At 34.7% G+C, this 21420-nt stretch overlaps 1 protein-coding gene across 2 annotated transcripts in view; it reads left to right on the top strand.

The window, feature by feature from the left end:
* The window catches only part of gucy2f (guanylate cyclase 2F, retinal), a 67921-nt gene that overhangs the window by 14029 nt on the left and 32472 nt on the right, over positions 1-21420 (top strand). For both annotated transcript variants that reach the window (XM_028801140.2, XM_051927077.1), the window contains exons 3-7: positions 5914-6268; positions 12473-12557; positions 13787-13883; positions 14040-14174; positions 16777-16857. In XM_028801140.2, coding sequence (XP_028656973.2) covers positions 5914-6268; positions 12473-12557; positions 13787-13883; positions 14040-14174; positions 16777-16857 — 753 coding nt within the window. The remainder of the gene's footprint in view (positions 1-5913; positions 6269-12472; positions 12558-13786; positions 13884-14039; positions 14175-16776; positions 16858-21420) is intronic.

The following is a 21420-nucleotide window of genomic DNA, read 5'->3' as shown; positions in this document are numbered from 1 at the left end:
TTTCGTAAATGAGGTAAGACCTAAAACAGAAAACATGAAAAATCCAATCGGGTACTGAGACGCGGAGACCAACTTCCCCATTGTTGTGCAAGTGTTCACTCTGAGGATGTCAGATTTGCGATTAAGAAGCTTGGCCCGGTAAAGTGTAAAGTACAAGTAGATTTATTTTCACGCACATGACATCAGTTGCTGGGGAGAATCTGCTGATTGCCCATTGTTGTGACAGAAAATTAAACGCATATTAAGGACAGCAAAGCCAATATTACTGTCAGAGAAAATTGCAGGCATTTTACGGAAAAAATGTAATGAGGTAAAAGGTCCCTTTTTATTTAATATAGACTGTTCCTACTAATGTTTATGGACTACTGTTCTAGCGCCCGTTATTGTAACGGGCTTAATGTCTAGTAATATAATATTTCTTTCTCTAGCCTAGTTACTGCTTAATCAAATTCACTTTTTTGTGATAAAGCAAAATGCAAATGAATGGATAAAAATACATACTGTAGCTGTATTATCGAATGGTGAAACAGCATCTTAAAAGATATAAAATTCTGTTAACCTTAATTATTGTTGATCATCAAAATTTGCCAAATGATTTTTTGCAGTGAATTAACTTGGTTTGCCAATGACCTTGTTTGATGAATTTTTCCCTAACAATTTGCTGTGTGGCAGGCTTAGGTGAACTCTTTTTCCCAGTGCCCCATAAAGCTTTATGAGGCCACAGTGACATCACAGAGCTGTAGCAATGTTGGATCCAATGTTGGATTCAACAGCCCCCTGAGTATATAATGCTGATTCCTTGCATTTCACACTCAGAGTCTGCCAGGAGAAGCCAGTTCTCAGCTGCAGAACAGAGAGCAGAGGCTCACACCAAGAGGCATTCTGGTGTGCAGCTCTTCCTCTTCCACATCCTCCACTACCCGCTCTGTTAGTTTACAGGAGTGATTCTCAAACTATTTCTTTCACAGTGCCGTTACTAGTAAGGAACCCCCCGATATTTTTGTTGAATATGGGTTTTCTAGATTCTAGAAGAAGCTCAAACTATTATCATTTTATGTAACATTACATAGCTTCACAGCCAAAAGAAGAAAAAAAGGTGTGATTTTGTTTACACTTTGATACAGAGCAGGCTTGTTTTTTGAGCAATTACCTTATTTTCCATGCAAAATGATGTGAAAATATTGCCAGCATTGATTTTTCTCACAGTCCCTGTAAAACTCTAATGGATCTCATCATTAGTCTCATTGTCTTTCCCAGGGAATTGAGTGTGATTTTCTCCAAATATGAAATCATATCTAGTATATATATATTTGTTATTAATATCAGCAGCTGTCCAAAATTTGGTTTCAGATTTGTTGAGTTTGTTTGACATTCCCTGCATTGAAAGGGCATCAATATTCCATGAGGAATGACTGTTCATCAATGGCTATACTGCATCTGACCTTATTTATAATGTATGATGTAGTAGATAGATAGATAGATAGATAGATAGATAGATAGATAGATAGATAGATAGATAGATAGATAGATAGATAGATAGATAGATAGATAGATAGATAGATAGATAGATAGATAGATAGATAGATAGATAGATAGATAGATAGATAGATAGATAGATTCATTTAATTTCAGACTTGTTTCATTGATGTTACAAGTATTTATTCATATAGTCATTGGGCACATGCCAGGAAACAGCCATGGACGTGATGTGAACCCTGCAAGGCACCATCAGTTGTTTTACCCACACTACCCATACAGATTTTTATGCAATACAAATATTTCAGCATTTTAATGGCTGTGTTTATAGACAATTAATTGCATTGTTTTAATTTCACATTTAAGTAAATTTCATAATTTTATTTCCTTTAGGAGGCTGTTTTATTTAGCTGTAGTTATTGTGTTAATTTTAGTGTTTTCAATTTTCAATTTTTTTTTTTCAGTTATTTTGGAAGTTTATGTGAAGAACAAATTTCACCACACAATGTATTTGTCATAGCAAAAGCTGCTCTTCTGTCTGGAGATGATACTGTTCAGTGGATGCAGTGGATTCTCCATAATTGATAGGAGCCTGCTCAGCGCCCGTCGCTCTGCCACGGATGTCAAACTGTCCAGCTCCATGCCAACAATAGAACCTTCCTTTCCTCACCAGTTTGTCCAGGCGTGAGGCGTCCTTCTTCATAATGCTGCCTCCCCAGCACACCACCGCGTAGAAGAGGGCGCTCGCCACAACCGTCTGATAGAACATCTGCAGCATCTTATTGCAAATGTTGAAGGACGCCATCCTTCTAAGGAAGTGTAACCGGCTCTGTCCTTTCTTACACAGAGCATCAGTATTGGCAGTCCAGTCTAATTTATCATCCAGCTGCACTCCCAGGAGTGCAGGTCTGTACCCTCTGCACACAGTCACCTCTGGTGATCACGGGGTCCATGAGGGGTCTGGGCCTCCTAAAATCCACCACCAGCTCCTTGGTTTTGCTGGTGTTCAGGTGTAGGTGGTTTGAGTCGCACCATTTAACAAAGTCCTTAATTAGGTCCCTATACTCCTCCTCCTGCTCACTCCTGATGTAGCCCACGATAGCAGTGTCGTCACCGAACTTAAGCACGTGGCAGGACTCCGAGTTGTATTGGAGTTGTATTGTATTGTATTGGAAGTCCGATGTATATAGGCTGAACAGGACCGGAGAAAGTGTTGCTCCTGTGTTGCTGACCACAATGTCAGACGTGCAGTTCCCAAGACGCACATACTGAGGTCTGTCTTTAAGATCTGCTGTCAGCTTGTCCCTAAGGAGCAGAAGTTGGATTGTGTTGAAGGCGCTAGAGAAGTCTAGAAACATAATTCTTACAGTACTGCAGTGTGGTAAGTGTTTGATATGCCAGCAAGCCATTAGCATGCTATGGCAAAGTGTATTTCGGGGTTTCTGGCATAATGCATGTTGCTATTAAAAGCAGTATGCTCAGGATGGAGGGTTGTGTAGATATGCATGGTAGTATGGTTGGGCGGCCCCGGGGTGTTGATGGGGAAACTGGCTGATTGCTCATTCATTTGCAGAGTGGGGGTTAAGGGGTTCATTATTAAAGCATCTGTGCCCAATATGGTATAAAAAGAGCCTTAGTAGGGAGATTAAGAAAGAAAGATCAAACAGGAAGAAAAGAGAGATAAAGAGCCTGGACATTAAAGAGAAAGAAGAGTACAGGCAGGATCAAGGAAGAGCTACAGAATGGAAGCAAGTGGTCAGGAATGATGCCCTGGATAGAGCACTCACAGGGCAGAGTCACTCTTGCTGAGCGCACAAAAGGCAGGAGTGATCAACCACTCCAAGCAACTCCTGCTGCAGCGAAAGAAGGGAGCAGGCCTCATGGTGTCTCCCACAGAGTGCTGTGGAATTGTGACATGGACATGAGTCAGACAGAAGGATGACAGCACTTACTGGTGGACATCTTAGAGCGAGTAGAGGAGCCTTTGTTTTTTGACAGATGAACTGAGGCTCATATTGTGCTTTACAGAGAGATCCTGACCTTTGTTTTGCTCTTGGCTTTTAATCAATTTATGGGAATTTTGACCTCTGTTAAGAACATAGTTTTTATTGGAATATTTATTTGGATTATTTATTGGATGGACTACTTTATGGATAAACACTTTGTTAAGTAAAAAACACTGAGCATTGTTTGCACCATCTTGTGCTGTGTGTGTCCCCATTGCCCATTACATTTCTATTAATGTCCCAGGTTCAAGAGGACATCACATAAATAAAGTGTGCAGCCAACAACAGTTTTATATGGGGAAAGGATAACATACAAGATGGTACATTATAGATGGAGAAATCTACAAAAAAATGCAGCTTACCTTGCAATGTTTTCACAGGCAATACAGACATAATAACTTATGTTATGAAAATAATGAAATATACAGTTTGCTTTGTGTTTACGTGCATCTGCTATTAAATCATGTTTGTGATTCAATATGTGTGATTATGTGTATATGCATTTTTGTACTTACACCAGCATTTCAATATAGTTGTACTCAAATCATATTTTTCCTACTTAAAAGTCCCTCATTTATAGTCCATTCAAATAAAACTTTGCATCGGTCCTTAAAGTTTCATAAAGAAGCCTGAACATTTATTCTCGCATTTGCACACATTGCTGGATCTGCTGTGTCTATGAAATCTTTGTGAGTAAGCACCCAACTAGTGCTGTGCTCTTCACTCACAACTCATTCTCTCCATCCACTATGTGCTTTGTGCAGTGCCATTTCAAGTGAGAGTATAGTCATTAGTCACTAAAATAACTGGAGCAATGACAGTTTTCAGATATGTTTTTTCTTTATCATGTGTAGTGAAACAAAGTGAGTGATAATAAATGTGACAATTTTTACTGATTATTTCATAGTTGTCTGCTGAAGACAGACAATAATTTACATCTGGGAAACAATGTTCAATAAAAGGCCCTGAAGCAATGTTAGTTTTTAGAAAGTCCGAATTAGAGTGTGTAGCCCTAATTCGGGGTGTTTATAAGAAATGTAACGATTTACTTAATGATATTCATAATCATATTCGCGATCAGCAACCTCAAAAAGGCATAAAACAATACTCTATAGGCATATACCATATTACCGATTCCTAGTTTTGTGAAAAGGAGTAATTTTTTCCTGTCATATCAAATTATCAGGTAAACCCCTCAGTTTGAATGACAGCTTCAAACCTTTGTGATAATTTTTTTCTAAAGACACCTGTTGGTGAACTCTTAATCATAAGGGTGTAATTTCTTGCATAAAATATGATTCAAAAATACTCTAAAATGAGGGTTATTCAGGTTTAGATGACCAAAAATAGTGTGGAACCCTAAAAGGTTTGATGTCTTGCAAAACTGGACACCAAAACGCATGTGATGGTATATCATATGTGGGCATTTTCTCATACCAGTGTGTCAGATGGCACCTGACCAAAAAAAAAAAACTAAAGCTATTTCAAAGCAAACTAATTCTTATGAGCACAATAGAACAGATTTTTGGTTGCCTTTGAGAATGCTCTGCCGTACCTTAGCAATCAATTTTCAGAATTATGCATAAGAAATAATGAATCACATTATTATAGACATAAAACTATTTGCAACACATACTCATGATGACTTGATTCCTCTTTCTGAGACTATATATCAATTTCAATTGCACCTAACTTTAAAAGTACAGACAACAGTTTCATTTGTGTAACTTAAGAAGAGTATTAGTATAGTGGATTCCTGCTTCAAAATGAGCTGTTAACAAGAAAATGGGGATATACATGGAGACTTCTTAAAATTAGATTAGATTAACTTTATTTGGAGAAAGGTTAGACAGTTTTTCTTCACACAAAGAACTACAGACACATGGAATAAAAGTGACCAAGTACTGTGGACAGTAGGATTTTGGGAACCTTTAAAACTCAACTTGACATTATTTTGAAAAAATTAGGTGAATAGGTTCGGCAAGTTTTTCAGGCTGAATGGCTTGTTCTTGACAAAAAATGTTCTAATGTTCTAAAGGAAAGAAAGTACGGTGAGGTATGTGTATAATAAACTACACTAAAACTGTAGGACAACTTTGCTTTCCTCTCATCCATATTCTAGTAATATTCTAACTCTGAATTTGCACAGTGATTGGCATGACTGTGTGAATGGTGTGTATTCTGATGGGAAGGTGTGTGATCCAAGATTGGTTCCTGCCTTTCTCCTATCAGAGAAGACTGCCGTTCCACAAACATTTTTGGTTGGAAAAACAAGTTTTGAAAATGAACAGGGAGTGAATTTGTTTTGAAAAAGTGTACTGTTTGTATTTTGATTAAAAATACTTAGACTGTAAACATTACAGTATTCAAAGCTATATAGATTTTAATAGGTTTTTTTTTAACATGGTTGTTTGTTTACTTTTTGTTCTAGGTCTCTCCACTCTTTGCTAACATTTACAATGGAATTTATCTATTGGCAAAAGCTATGAACAATGCCAGAACAAATGGCTTCTCAGTGACAGAAACTAATTTAGTTAAATATACCAGGAATATAACATTTAATGGCTTTAATCAGAGAATTCAAACTGACAGCAGGGGAGATGGTCTTACTAATTATGTCATCTTAGATTCAAATGGACTACACAGCCAGCTGTACAGCACACATTATATAGATATGTCATCAGACATGGTGAGATTTCTGGGCAGAGTTATTCACTTTCCTGGAGGATCACCTCCTGCCCCTGACTCCAGATGCTGGTTTGATGAAAATAAAATTTGCACAGGAGGTAATGTATTGTTAATTCATTTCCTCTATTCTTTCAGGGTTTTTTTATTTTAGTATTGTATCTATACCAAAGAAAGAAAATGCTTAAGGTTGGTAGCAAAGAAGCAAGTTATAAATGTTTCCATATTTAAAATATGCATTTCATATGTTTTTGGACATCTTGTGCTGCTGATTTAATTACATTAAACAAAGGTGGGTGAACATTAAGTAGTTTCTCTGTATTGAGTGACATTATCCACAATTAAATACATCCTTGTTTCATTGTCATTTATATATTGAACGATTTTATCCACAATTAAAATTTCCTGGGGTCTGGGCATGACGCTGTTGATTTTAGTATTTATGGCATTATGGACTTGGGTTTAAATTGTGGCTGAGTTACAGTCCTAGCATCAACATGAAATATCTTAGTATATCTGAGATTCTACCCACATCTCAAGGACATTTAAACTATTATATATACTATTTTTTAATTTATGTTTTATTGATGTTTATTGTAAAGATCACATTACAATAAGTAGTACCCATATCAATGAAAAATACAAAGAGTGGGACTTTTCAAAAAATTAAGATGAATTAAAACATAATCAACACTTAAAACTCACCCCTACCCAGTTTGGAGAGCCATTTTAACAAAAATATTATGTATTCTTGGGTGTATTTAAAAAAAAAAAAACAAAACAGAAAGGTGACGGGGGACTGGACATTTCATACATTAACATTGCTCTTACTTTGTGCAATAGTGGATGGTTAGGACTCTTCTGTCTGGGCAACATAAGGCAATATGCAAACAATGTAAACTAAGAGATTGCAACAGGTTTATCATTGCATGCATAATCTTATCCCACCTGGTGTTACTCAAAATAATGCCATTAAAAGATTAGGAAAACATTGGACCCAATACTATTTGACAAATAGGCACTATTTTAAACTATGTTTCCCCTAAATGTTCTTCATATAGATCAATCCCAAAACATATGACCTAGCAAGATCGGTACTTAATCAAATCATTCAGAGTTAGTTACTTATCACTGACATACACCAATCAGCCACAACATTAAAATCAGACCAGACCACCTTCTTCCATTGCTCCATGGTCAGCTACAAAGAAGGCTGAGTCCTCCTTCGGAGTCCCCTGACTCTGCTTCCTTAAAGGACGGCTTGTCAATGGGATTTAGGAGGTCCAAAAAGTGTTCCTTTCACCACCCAACTCTACATCTCGTGGTGAGATCAGCAGCAATCCATCCCTGGTATAACCCACATTGGCAAAGCACTTCTTCTCCCTACTAAGTTGCTTGACAGTTTGTCAGAATCACTTTGAGGCCAACCAAAGGTCATTTTATGTTATTGCTTCTGCAACTCCAATTGCTGCACTCCATTTGGATTGTAGGTACCTGGCAACTGCCTCTGGAGTTCCACACACTAACCAAGCTCAAATGGCCTCCTTCTTCAGGGATTGCTGTCACAACACTCACCAATGACCTTAACACCCACAGCTCTGCATAGCCACCTCAGCAATGCAGTCTTTTGGTCCATTTGGTTCAGTGTCTCCAGTCTTCCTTGAAATGAAAGAGAAATTTGCATTTCAATATTGAAGATTTCCTGAATGGGAACATCTGCCAAAACTTCCTAGCACACCCTCACTATATGTTTGGTTCTGCCTGGTCTGCCTGGCATGTTTCCTCACTATCTGATCCAACTCACAACCAGGTAGTGATCTTAACATAAGACTCTTGACCAATGAGGTGGCGAGGCTAATATTCATTTCAAAAAGGCAATCCCAAGTGACTTGAATTTCCTGTTTATGATGTACACTGATTTTATCGTACGTATCTATTTAACAATATTTTAGCAAAAAATAAAAGCGTTCTGCACCTTTTGAGCAATAGCTGACATATGGATTACATGAAACAAGTAACATGAGATATTTTCTTTTTTCCATTGCTAAAAATTGGTCACAACTGGATTGTATATATCATAAACTTTGTAATCTCAGTTCTGCAATGAAACATGAAATTCAGCAATTTTCTCAGCTATCACTACAAACTACACAGAGTATGTGTTTGGAATATTCCTTTTCACACAACTCCAAAACTAGTTGACTGAAAGTGAAAAATAATTGTAAGCAAATAGCTTTAATATAGCTATAGGGCAACATGTGGAACAAAGTAAGAACCCTATTGTTAATGTATCTGTTTTCCTGGATTGGATATTTTTAACTCAGAAATTATAACATTAATGCAAAAAAATAACACTTTATCTTTATGTCACTCTCTAAACCCACATAAACATGTAATATTTGGAAAGTAGAAGGATGACACCCGCATGTCCCTTCTGTATTTGAATAAAACCAAAAACCGAGCACATGAATTCATCAGTTAAACAAGTAAACTGCATGACATACATTAATACTATGCCATTTCAAATATATAAATAAACCTACTATATATATATTAACTACTTGATCAGTTACAAACATGAAGTTAGTAAATGATGAAATTATTACTAGTGCAGCAGGCCAGCAGAAAAAGAGCACTTGTTGATCATTTGTGGACAGTAATCTGCTGTTTTTACTGTACAAAACAATCAACACAGCCATGCAACACTGTCTCTTCCACCTCTGTGCTGTTTACAGTATCTAAAAGAAACATGGTAATTAAAAATAAAGCATTTTACAATTAACTCTCTTATATTTATTAAAAATTAAGATAAACATTCAGTTACCTTACTTGTGCAGATTTTTGTATTTTCATGGGAACATTAAAGTGATTTGAAAATAATCAAAATACATATCAGAATAATGCATTACATTTAATGACACATGATGGAAACAGCAATTTTTGTATAATTGGGTATCAAAGACTTTTTCTCTTTAAATTTAATTACTCATGATCTCTTCAATCAACAGGCTCTACATCAGAAGTAACAAAATTTTTAAAAGCAAAACACATCTTTAATCAGCCGGCATTGTAAAATTCAGGGCATTGTATGAAATTCATAGAATATTATAAGAGAAGGAATGTCTGCACTTCAGGACTTTACTTTTACACATTTGCTTTAAAAATTGTGTAATGAAAGTAATAAAATTCTAGTTAAATCAGTGCCTGTTATGTGATTGCAAGAATTTATAACTGTAACACATTTTCTTATTTCATTTCCACGGTACCTCATACCCTGGCGTACGCAATTTCTCCGCTCGGTTTTGCAGACTGGCAGCACCCAGCGTCAAAGCAGTGCTACTGTTCCTGTGTGGTCACCCTTTCTTTCTTAGGCCCACATTCCTGACGCGGCTTTATAAATACACTGAAATTAACTGCATATTGTTTATTAGTGTAATGCATCTGATTGTAATTAACCTGTAGCAATATAATGGTCCAGGGAATAGCCATAGTATTCCAAATACCATAACTGCTTTAGCATTGTTACGCTCACTGCATCTTCTTCTTCTTTCAGCTGCTCCCATTAAGGGTTGCCACAGCGGATCATCTTTTTCCATATTACTCTCACTGCACCACTCGGAGTATTTATATCACTGTATCTGAGTGGGGAATCACAGCAGCAGCTGATCGGAAAGAGAATTATCGGTATACAGTTTCAAGCACACACTACCTCAACCACGGCAAAACATGTCAAAGCCTTTCCTGTACGGACCTCGCGTTTCAGAAACTGTTTCATCCCAAGAACTATAAACGCACTCAATCAGTCCATCAAGTGCTCCTTGTAGAACTGTTTGTACTTATAAGTACAATTACCCCACTGTAAACTTGCACTACAGTTATAATATTGCACAACCTGCGCCACTTTATAAAGCGCGTATGATGACGATATCATTTTTAAGATGAAGTGCAGCAAAATATGTTGCTTATAGTATACAGATAAAACTTTAACTTTATTTAAATAATCTGTATTGTTAATAATTAAACATGTGAGGAAACGGTGCCGCAGCGCTAGCTAGTTCACGGATAGCTCCTACCTTGCGCTGTATTATTGCTGGTGCTGACGCAACACTGGAAGGATAGACGGATAGAATAATTAAACATGTACTACGAAGATATTTCAATGTTCCTTACAAGTTTTGAAGAATCGGCGTTCTAAGCTTACAGATGGCTTAACGTCTATTACAGAGCTGATTGTGTGGCGATTGGGTATTTGGAGAAAGAAAAGTAAGGACAGGAATTGGAGGTTAGTACGTTTGAAAGAGACAGTACTTCTGTAATAAATTATTTCATCGAAGGTCGCACATGGCGCAGCAAGCCTCTTGCGTGAGATATGAACAATCACTGCTCCACCATGTTCCCATGTTTAATAACATACTTTCATTCCTATCATCATGAAAAAGATATCACGTATACATCTCAGTATTTTAATTATTCAGAGAGCTGTAATATCACGAATGCAATGGATTCTGTGTCCTGTCGGAGAAAGAAAAAGAACGGAAGCACGTAGTGATTCACACACATAGAGCACATAGAAGATCAAATACAGAACAAAGCATTTAACGTGCTACTTGAGAAACTAGTAAAATAAACGATTTTAAGATGAAGTTTATGATGTTCTACTTTAATGACAAAATAAACTACGTGATTAAAGTGGAAATTTCGAGATTAAAGTTGACATTTCGTGCTTTTTTCCCACTATGTGCCTATTTTTTTTCTCTGTACCCTAATAAGCTTTCATATGACACTCAGACGGTCCGCTACGAGTCGCTTTTTCACGCCGACTTTGATATGTGACAACTTCTTTTTTATTTTGGGCACTGTGCAACTTTGTGAACTTGAGCTTTCGAGTTTCTCCGACACTATGTCACTGGATCAACTTTCTTTTGTTGATTATACCACTGTTTAAACCAACAAATAGTATGTTTTTCCTTTGCCTCCACTTGGTATTCACTGAAATTCTTATATTTTCCCCCGTGCTTTTCATATAGATTTGCATATTCAAAGAGACATAATTCTGGGAGGAGTTGGGGCGGGACAGAAGGCGCGTGCACGTGTGTTACTTTTCACGCTGATAGGGATTTATGTAGTGGAAGAACGTGAAAGTTTGCGTCCGCACAGATTCCTGCATCTGGATTTTTCTGTGCGTACGAACATTCCCGCTTTTGTGCTTACACCATGTTATAGTGTGAGTTCTACGCACGGCGTTATACATGAGGCCCCTGGTGATTGGAGTGGCTTCTACAATAAGATGAAATCACTGCTATGCTCCAGATAATATTCTGAAATTTTGGAATGGAGCATTATTTGGCTAGATGGGCATACTGCTGCTATGAAGAGATGCACCTTATTGACAATGATAATTAGATATCCCAGACATTCTAGCACTAATCTGCATAGATGAAAGGACTTACCGTGTAATATGACAGACAAGTACTATTCCACTGCCACCAACAGCATACACTGATGATACCTGGGAGTTTTAATGCATAGACCTATGGTATTACATAGTATTCCTATTACTGCAAATCAGCAGGATGTGTACCAGTTATTCAGTCCTGCAGTGTGTGTGTTCTTTAGCCCAATACAACTTCATTTGATTGTTTTTCACTAAGATGCTTGGAATTAATTGGGATAATCTGCAGACATAATCTATGTGGTCCAAGGTATGACATGTTGTGTTTTCTTAATTGCTTCTTTTTGCAACATTGTTGTACTCCACTGTAGGTTGACTGAAATTAATTAGATTCTGCCTTCCCCATATATCAGTTGTCCCAGCCTCACCACAGAACCTCTGTTGACTGGATGTTTTTAGGGTAACCGTTTAATCTCCATACTCCTGTGAGATCATCTTGTATGAAAACCATAGGAAGGGTAATGTTCCTTATACATTTATGCCAACATATTAAGTACCCCCTATCATGCTGTGTGCAAAATTATTTAAATATTTATTTTTGTTCTTTTTTCCTCCACTATCTGCTATTAACATATAAGATTGTGTCAATGATTAACCAATCAATTAAACAAGAAGATATTTCTACTATAGTGTCCACTCAGTGCAGTGTCAATCCTAGGCAAGTGTTTATCTTTCTTTATATTCTGTAATCAAAAATGTTCTAAGCGGATTAAACATTTGGATATTAAAATTGTGTATTATTTAGCATTTAGTTGTTAGGAAATATCTGTAATATTAATGAAACAATATTGGAAAATACTAGTTTTACTAAATAATAAATAACTTGCTTATTTTGTGTAATTTTGACCTGTAGGTGTGGAGCTCTCCTTTGTGATTCTTATATTTGCTCTCATATTATCTCTTGGCCTTTTTGGAGTGGGATTAGCTCTTATGATCAGGTAAAAATATAATTTATATGAATATGCAGTTACCTATATGTGTGCATTTGTTATACCATAGTTGTAGTCTAAAGGCATCATTGACCTGCATATAGTTATTTACCACGTAAACTCTAATGCATAGTGAGACAGCAGAATCTTCATAATTAATGCTAATCTGGTATGTGTCTGTATGCAGTATATTAAATGCAAACTTAATAATATAATATAATATAATAATATAATAATATTTCTCAGAACTTCATACTCACAATTGATTTTTAACTTAATAACACACATTCAGTTGAAACATGGAAGGTAAAAGAGACTTAGCTTTCTGAAAAAATAATATTGTATGATGAAAGTAACATTTTTTTATTTTTTGAGACAGGGACCACGGACATGTGTATGACATGAACATTACCTGTAAAGCTCTTAATTTGAAATAAGACATTAAATGAATGAATAACTATGCTAAAATAAATGTGTATTTTTATTAAATGTTTTAGTAAAATGAGTAAATATTTTTATGTATTATACATATTTAATGTTCTGTTAAGTGTAAGATGGTATATAGTTAACAAATTCTACAAAAGCACTTGTTTTAACAATATGAGAATTTGAGGAACTCAGATTTAACCACTAGGGGGAAAATTCAGGTCTTCTTTAGAAATGTACTTAGCACATATGTTCAATGTGCAGTCAGCATAAAACATAACTAACTGTTCTTTAGCAGTTCTGAGCCTTAATTTTGCAAAAGTGAATAAATCATTCAATCCACATCAAATAAACTATGAAAAAAGGCATGTATGATGGTTAGTTGTTTAATAGATCTGCAAGTAGCAAGATACTAGAGACAGAAGACTCAAATGAGTACTGAAATGTTTATTAATATGTCAGGAAAATCTATAGGAGGTGAATCATTTTAGACAGGTATTATGTATTATTAAGAAAAAATGAATGATTTTTTATATTAAGCAATACTTAAAAGAAAATTCAGAAAAATATAATCAGAATTCTGATTTAATCTAATAACAAAGGAATTGTTTTTCAAACAACTGAATCAGGTAGCAAAAACATTGTTTTATGAAGAACTGCTAATACTGTGTATCAAAAACAATTCCTCAGTTGCAACAAAAAGATATAAAAGGCAAAAAATCAGCAGCAATGTTGAATTTCTAAGCACTCAGTCTAACTATAGCACAATAGGTTCAACCTTCGCTCCTATTTAAACAGTATTTTTGTTCCAGACGTCGCATTCAACAGATCCAGCTTGTTAAAGGTCCGAATAAAATCCTTCTGAGTTTAGAAGATTTGACTTTTATAAACCCACAATTGAGCAAAAGGGTAAGTCTTACAACTAAAAAATATAGTCTTTCTTAATTCCATACAGATCACTGAAAACTGATTTGTAAACATCATGCATTTATAAAGTAACACTACACAAGATGTGAATATTATAATAGTATTCTGAAATCTCTCTTTTATTATTTCCTGTTCTAGAAGTTGACTCTAGAAGACATCTGTGACACCAAAAGCATCATTGAAGGACGGAGTGTAAAGTCATTAGCACACTCCCAGTCAGTGAAAAGTATAACATTTGCAACCTATGAGACATCTAATGTAGCTGTGTATGAGGTACAGACATCATTTATGTCAAGTTTGATGTTTATGATCAACATAAACAGCCCTATTTTAAAAGGAATACTTTTAACAACCTTCATAAAGCTCTAGATTAGGATTCAAAGACATCTATAAACTACTGATTACCATACTACTACTATAAACTACATCTATAAACTACTATAATGACAGCATTATATCAAAAATGAGACTTTGTTTAAAAGATAAAAAACATTAACCAGTTGGCAGCAAATTGATTTTAGGGAATAAAATAAATAAAATATAATGTATTTTACTCAAATGTAGTATAGTTATGTTTTAGTCAATAAAATAATTTTTTTCACAGTTGCATAATTTATGAGTGTAGCTCTTCATATGTTACCATCCCCTACATAAAGAAATGTTACAATTTTAACAACAAGCTCAAAACAAATTTTAACCAATTAATTTCAACCACTTTTGAAAAAGCAGCACATTAAGAAAAAGTTTATTAGAGTAGACAAAAATGTGGAATTTATTTTTGCTATAATTAATAAATGTTTATATATTTATCAGTTGCTGACTGCATAGGCCTAGTAATCTTTTCAAAGGCACCTGACTGAATGCTTTCTTTTTATGCTTAAATATTAGTCTTACTCTGTGTAAAATTAGCATATGTTACAATCAGTGTCATAGCTATAATTTGATAAGCCATAGGGCAATAAAAACAAATTAGCCCCCTCATATGAAATTAAATTAAACCCATTTAAAAATAACCACCGTAAGTGAGATAAATCAAGCATGTAAAGGTTAATACCTGTAGTTATTCTTACGCTTTATGGACTTGTCAAAATAAAAACACCATTAACTTGTTTGTCTGATGTGAAGTAGACAAGCATATTAAAAGCAAACCACAACAACCATGCAGTCCTCATTAGCTCGGGTGCAACTGCTCCGCTCACTGGTTCACATACAGCTAGAAATGACCTATTTCCAAAACCACCAATTACAATATGAAGGCCAAGTGGAAAGGCCACAGTGATTTTTGTTTCATCCTTAATTTTTCAGGTCACTTAATCATTTAAAATTATTTCTTAATATTGATAGATGAACTAAAAACATCTGATTCATAGTTTCCTGTCAGTAATATGCTGTATTGTGAGACAATTATACCAGAACAAAATGTGAAACTGCTTACCCTCCAATTCACTTGCTCAACTTATAAATTATAAATTTATAAATAAGCTGACCTGATTCATTCTGTCAGTTATGTTATGGAGCTACAGTTAACCCTGGCAATTATTCTTCCATCTATTACTACACAAATTTTTACTGGTCATGGACCTGGGGTGGTAGAAATATCAAAAATATCCATCCAACTACCCATTTCCTGAACCATCTTAACCTACTACAGAGTTGCTACAGTTGTTGCCTATCCTAGCACAATATTGGGTGGCAGGCAAATGCTATTCCTAGATGGAATGCTAGTCCATCACAGAGTACACTCATACAACATGCTCAAACCTAGCCAATTTTGGCTCTGTATGCTGTTGGGCTGTAGGAGAAAATTGGGTTTCAGACACAGCTTTCTGAATTGCCATAATTAGAATTCAAAATCCTATATACAGTATTATTAAAAGGATTTTGTAGTAACTACACTCAAAGACCAAAAATCATAAACATTTGATTATAGTATAAATAACAACAAAACTTTCCATAGCAATATACTTAAATACTGAAAAGGTATTTGTGTGTTTAACAAATGTTTGTTAAAAATATATAATGTTCCTTGTGAATGCAACAGTCACTTTATAGTGAGTATATAGGAGAATTGCCATTTTATATATTACTGAACAAGTATGAATAAGTACGAATTTTGCAATACGGCATCAAAATCAAGATATTTGTAATCAGTGTTTAAGTTGTCCTATGGTGACTGTACAATTCACATATAACCACTATTAAGAAGGCAATGCCAAAGCAGAAACAAAAAGTTTCTTTCAACATTCTTACAATAGAAATAAATAATGCTTGTAAAACTCTGGAAGTAATATCCAAATGACTGCATGCAAATATTGTTGAAACTATTTTTATTGCATTTAAAATGGAAAAATGGCATTCCCATATTTTTTGAATGTGTCTGTCTAATAGTGAGATAAATCTTTGATGACTTTCTAAAACACATACAAGTAGTCTAAAATTCATAATTTAATACAGTGGTTTCCACCTTTCAGCTTCTTGAACTTGAGTCTGAATTGCGGCCTTGTCTTTTATGTCTCGATTATGTGTTCTGCTGGGTTCCAGGAGTTTTCTTTGGGTGCTCATGTTTTCTCCCAAAAAAAATGTGCATGTTCGATTAACATGAAACTAACAGTTATGTGAATAAATATGAGTGGTAACAGATTGGTATCCTATCAGTCCTGCCAGAATAGTCTCTAGCCACCCACAGTCCTTCAATAAAAAACGTGTTTTAGGAACTAAATGGACAGATAATCTAAAATGGCATACACCTTGGGCTGCTTGGTTCATGTTCAGTATTTTGCATTTATATGTGATGTTCTTGAAATGTTTAAGATGAAAAATATGCAGTTTCTTAAAAAATACAAAAAGCATTTCTGTAATGCAGTTCTTTTGACAGGGAGACTGGGTTTGGCTGAAGAAGTTTGAAAATGGATCTTTCAGAGATGTCAGGCCAAGCTCTACCAGTATTTTAAGAAAGGTAAATATGCAAATAAAATCATTTATACCTGCAGTCAAATAAGAAATTTGTAATTAAGTTCTCCTTTAATCTTCTATATATTGCAGATTATGTTAGCATACATTTCATAGTTTGAGTAAGTAGGTTCTTTGGGATGGTACTTTTGTAATTTAAAAGATTATATAACATTAAAATATGAAAATAAATATGGAGAAAGTAGTACAATTGAATAAAAAGTATACTCATTATTTGAGCATAATTAATAGAAAGGAGGATACATTTTAGCTGATCATGCTAATTTGGTCAATTATCAGTATAGCAATAGGTCATTCAAACAGATTTTAAATGAGGTCTAGGTCTTTTCTAATTGCCAATAATTATTTACTTTGTTTTTTTATTTTCTTAATTACAACTTTCTTATCTTAGAGTTAAATGTGATTTATTATTTATCTGTAAAAATTCAGCTTGTTGTAAATTCAAATAGGGTCTTTGCTCTGATTTTCTGTTTTTAAAATTAAAGTGGTTTGTTTCCTCAGTCTTCCGTCACAGAAGAGCACATCTTTTCTGTAATTGTATGTAATATTTATGGTAATATGTTATAGGAATATAGTTCCCCTTGGTTTGTATAAATAAGTCTTTTCTGATACAAATTTAGGGCGGCATGGTGGCGCAGTGGTAGCGCTGCTGCCTCGCAGTTAGGAGACCCGGGTTCACTTTCCAGGTCCTCCCTGCATGGAGTTTACATGTTCTCCCTGTGTCTGCGTGGGTTTCCTCCCACAGTCCAAAGACATGCAGGTTAGGTGGATTGGTGATTCTAAATTGGCGCTTGGTGTGTTTGTGTGTGTCCTGCGGTGGGTTGGCACCCTGCCCAGGATTGGTTCCTGCCCTGTGTTGGCTGGGTTTGGCTCCAACAGACCCCTGTGTTCGGATTCAGCGGGTTGGAAAATGGATGGATACAAATTTATGTTTTATTACATTATATTATTATACATTATTACATAATCATTTTGTCTGGTTAACTGTGTATTACTTCATTACCTTTTATGCGAATATATTATGTAATTAATGGCACATTGTGCAGTTTAGTGAAACTACAAGACTCTAAAATGCTTCTCTGTTGGTAGTATTGGCATAAAGGGAATCATGCTGTCCGAAGAGTTAACAAAAAGGGAATGTACCCAACAAGGCAGATAATGGAGGGCAAACATCCTTCTACAAGGTCTCTGTATTCATTTGTATACACATTGTATATCTGCAGTCATTTGTAAACACTTTTGTGTTCAACCTTTTCCAGCATACAATGTGTTATTGATCCATTTTCTTTGCATTGTTGTGACTGTGATTCTGTTATGTGTGGAAGACAATGTGTCACCACATGTTTAGTTATACTTCTTAACAGCATTATTAAATACAAGACTTTAGTCTCATCTAAAATATTCTGCATTGTGAGTGTGATTCCTGCTACATGGAAATGTTAATCTGCTACAATATTAATGTATTCAGTTACTTAGTAATTTAGAGCTGAAATGAGAGTTTTCAAATTAGATTATTGTATTAATTAATGGCATGTAAGAATTTCACAGTACTCTGTACCATAAACATGCCAATAAACATTAACACGAATCAGAACTATTAATAATTCACCTTTATTTTAATTTTTCTAGTTGTATTCAAAAATCTACACTCTTTTTTTTCTTTTTAACATTTTTCTGCCACGTTAGTTTATTTTTCTAAAAATCTGGCTTTATAAACATATCATCAGAATCTGTATATCTAAACAACATAATCTATTTTCTTGAATATCTCTCAATTAACAATTACTTTTTTTATTATACTTTATTGTTATTTTATTGAAGTCACTGCAGCTCCCACTGGTAGTTGTTCTTACTTCCAAGCACCTCCATTTTCTGCTTGTTTTCATGAAGGTGGATATAATGCTGCTATCAAACCATGTTGTCAGTCATATGACTCATCAGCATTGAAATTATATAAAATGATGGTACACATTACTCAGCATACATGCTTTCAGACTCTTTAAAAAAAACAAATACAAATTGACTAGCATTCTTTTGGGAATAAACATAAGTTATTTTTAAGACTTCTGTCTTGCATTTTTAATGCTTATACTTAGCATCTATCTTGAATTTGTATCCTTAAGTGATTACATCTGGGCTTTTCTTGTTTACAGATTTCACTTCTGGTTTTCCTTAAAAATAAAATTTTGCCTTCCTAGTAATTTCTAGTTAATCTTTAAAATTTCTCTGCTCTTATCAATTTCCACTTTGACTACAATAAAAAGCATGGAGTCTTGGTTAATGCATACTGCAATACTTTTTTTAATGAGTTTAATGACCAGCAGGTTAGGTGTCTGCCTTATATAATTAAAAAGCCATTAGTTGCACAATACATTCTGTATCCATTAGATCACAGGCAAAAGGTGCTCTTGAAACAATAAAAGCAAATAATAATAATAATAATAATAATGCAACATTAAACATTTCAATACAATGTAATGTGTATAAGGACAGCATTTTTTCTTTTCTGCAAAAAAATAGTCAAAATAGTGTTAATACACAGCCAGGTGTAATATGCTTTTTACTTTTCTGGTTAAATAATATTCAGTGCAGATGTTTTGTTAATTGCCCCTCTCATCATTTAAATCACATTTTTAGTTAGAAAAGTTACAGCAAGTATATAGTATGAATCATGTGTCTTAGTTACATTAGCAACTTAATGAATAATTATGTAGTGTAGCTTAGATATTCCAGGTGAAATGAATCAAAATTTGTGCATACCTTGAATTCTTTATTTAAGTTTAAAGGGCTGAAACCACATGCTCTTTAACTGGCATTCTACTGACTACACTTTCTTTGCTAGTGGATTTCCATTTTTTTTATTTGATCCTTCATCTTCTTTTTCTTTCCAATAATTCCATCAATTATGCTTTACAGAATCATACATCATCTTCCAACAGTGATAGAGAAAACTGGATTTATACATTGAACTCCATAACAGAAGCAGTTCACTCTTCTGTTTTCTCTCACTCTATGTACTTCTGGATATTGGGGGTGGAGTGGTTATGCAGCAAATTTCTTTGAAATTAATTGCACATATTGTTTACTGCTTCAAACCATCTTCTAACTAAATCTGTTCCTTCATTCAAATGTATTCCTGTTCACATAACCATAAATTACAGCTCATTTCTCATAATAATTTACCATTTTTCTGGTTACTCTAACAGCGTTTATTTATCAGTTATTGTTCTTTTTTCACATAAATCATTACACTATTCCTATATACCATTCTGTATACTTCATTTATGGCATCTAAACCCTCAAACAGCACTCAGTTACAAAAGATTAAAAATAGCAACTTTCATTATTCTTCAGCTTCTGTTGGAAACCTTGAACTGCATAATTTACCACAAAGTCTGATTATATTTCTAGATCATCATTTTCAAGATAATCTTCAGTCCTGCTTCAGCTGAGGTGATTCAGCTGAGTTCCTTTTTTGCTCACCCTTGTAAAGTCTCATTAGTGTTTGACTATAATTATTTTACTAAGGACCACCCACAGAGAAGTGCAAAAACCTTAAAACCCATCTCAAGTCCAACAAAAATTTTAATACCATAATGTAATCCAACCTGAAATGACTAATTAATTAATAATTTATCAATGCAAAATTTAAAAGAAGACAAAGAAATATGAATAAATATTGCTAATAGAAGAAGAAACTCAAATAAAGGAAAGGAAGGGAAGAATACTACATTCTAATAATAAAATAAACTAAGCCCAAGGACACGTAGAAAAATAGAAATAGAATCTGAAAACCAAAAGTCAAAAACAGAAAAAATATAGAACATACCAGAAGGAAAAGACCAAAATCCCAAACCTTAACTATAAACTTGCTGACCAAGAACAAAATCCAGAATCCAAAACTGTGAAACTAAATAACAAAATCGCAAGTCTAGGCCAGAAAAACAGAAAGCAAAACCTGATATACCCAGTGAATAAGACTCTAGAAAGGGACAGAATTGAATCTAAATCCCTCTTATTTGCCCTAATGCAACTGTGCTATGATTAGCAGCATCACCTGAGAAATCAGTCAAAGTTGTACTATTCAACTTCTTGTTCAAGCTCTTGTTCTGCTTAATTGATTTTTGGAACTTCCTGCTGGCAGGTAAAATTTTGCTGCCTGTCCAACTAATTCCAAATACTGCCTCACATGGACTGTTCTCAGTCTCTTGTTTTATTTATAATATTTCTCTTCTTCTTCTTCATTCTCTGTACTGGCTTGTACTGGTGCTTGCTACTAGTGTCAAGATCAAAACTTTTATTGTGACCTTTATGCTTCTCTATAAAGCCTCCATTCTACTTCAGTTTGTTAACCTCTTTCTTAAAATGTTCACAAAAGCATTGCTCATCTTCACTTGCAGCTCCCAAGTACTGAAATAAGCATCTAGTACAAAATATCCCAAGAACTGCTTAAGTTTTTAGTTATTGGCTGTCCCTTGGAGTTCTTATGGCATTTATCCAACCTTCACTGCTCCTTTGTTATATGGTAAATGTACTACAGCACCTCCTT

This window comes from Erpetoichthys calabaricus, chromosome 4, assembly GCF_900747795.2.
Source record: "Erpetoichthys calabaricus chromosome 4, fErpCal1.3, whole genome shotgun sequence".
In the NCBI taxonomy this organism is placed as follows: Eukaryota; Metazoa; Chordata; class Cladistia; order Polypteriformes; family Polypteridae; genus Erpetoichthys; species Erpetoichthys calabaricus.
This window is presented reverse-complemented; position numbering and strand designations above follow the sequence as displayed.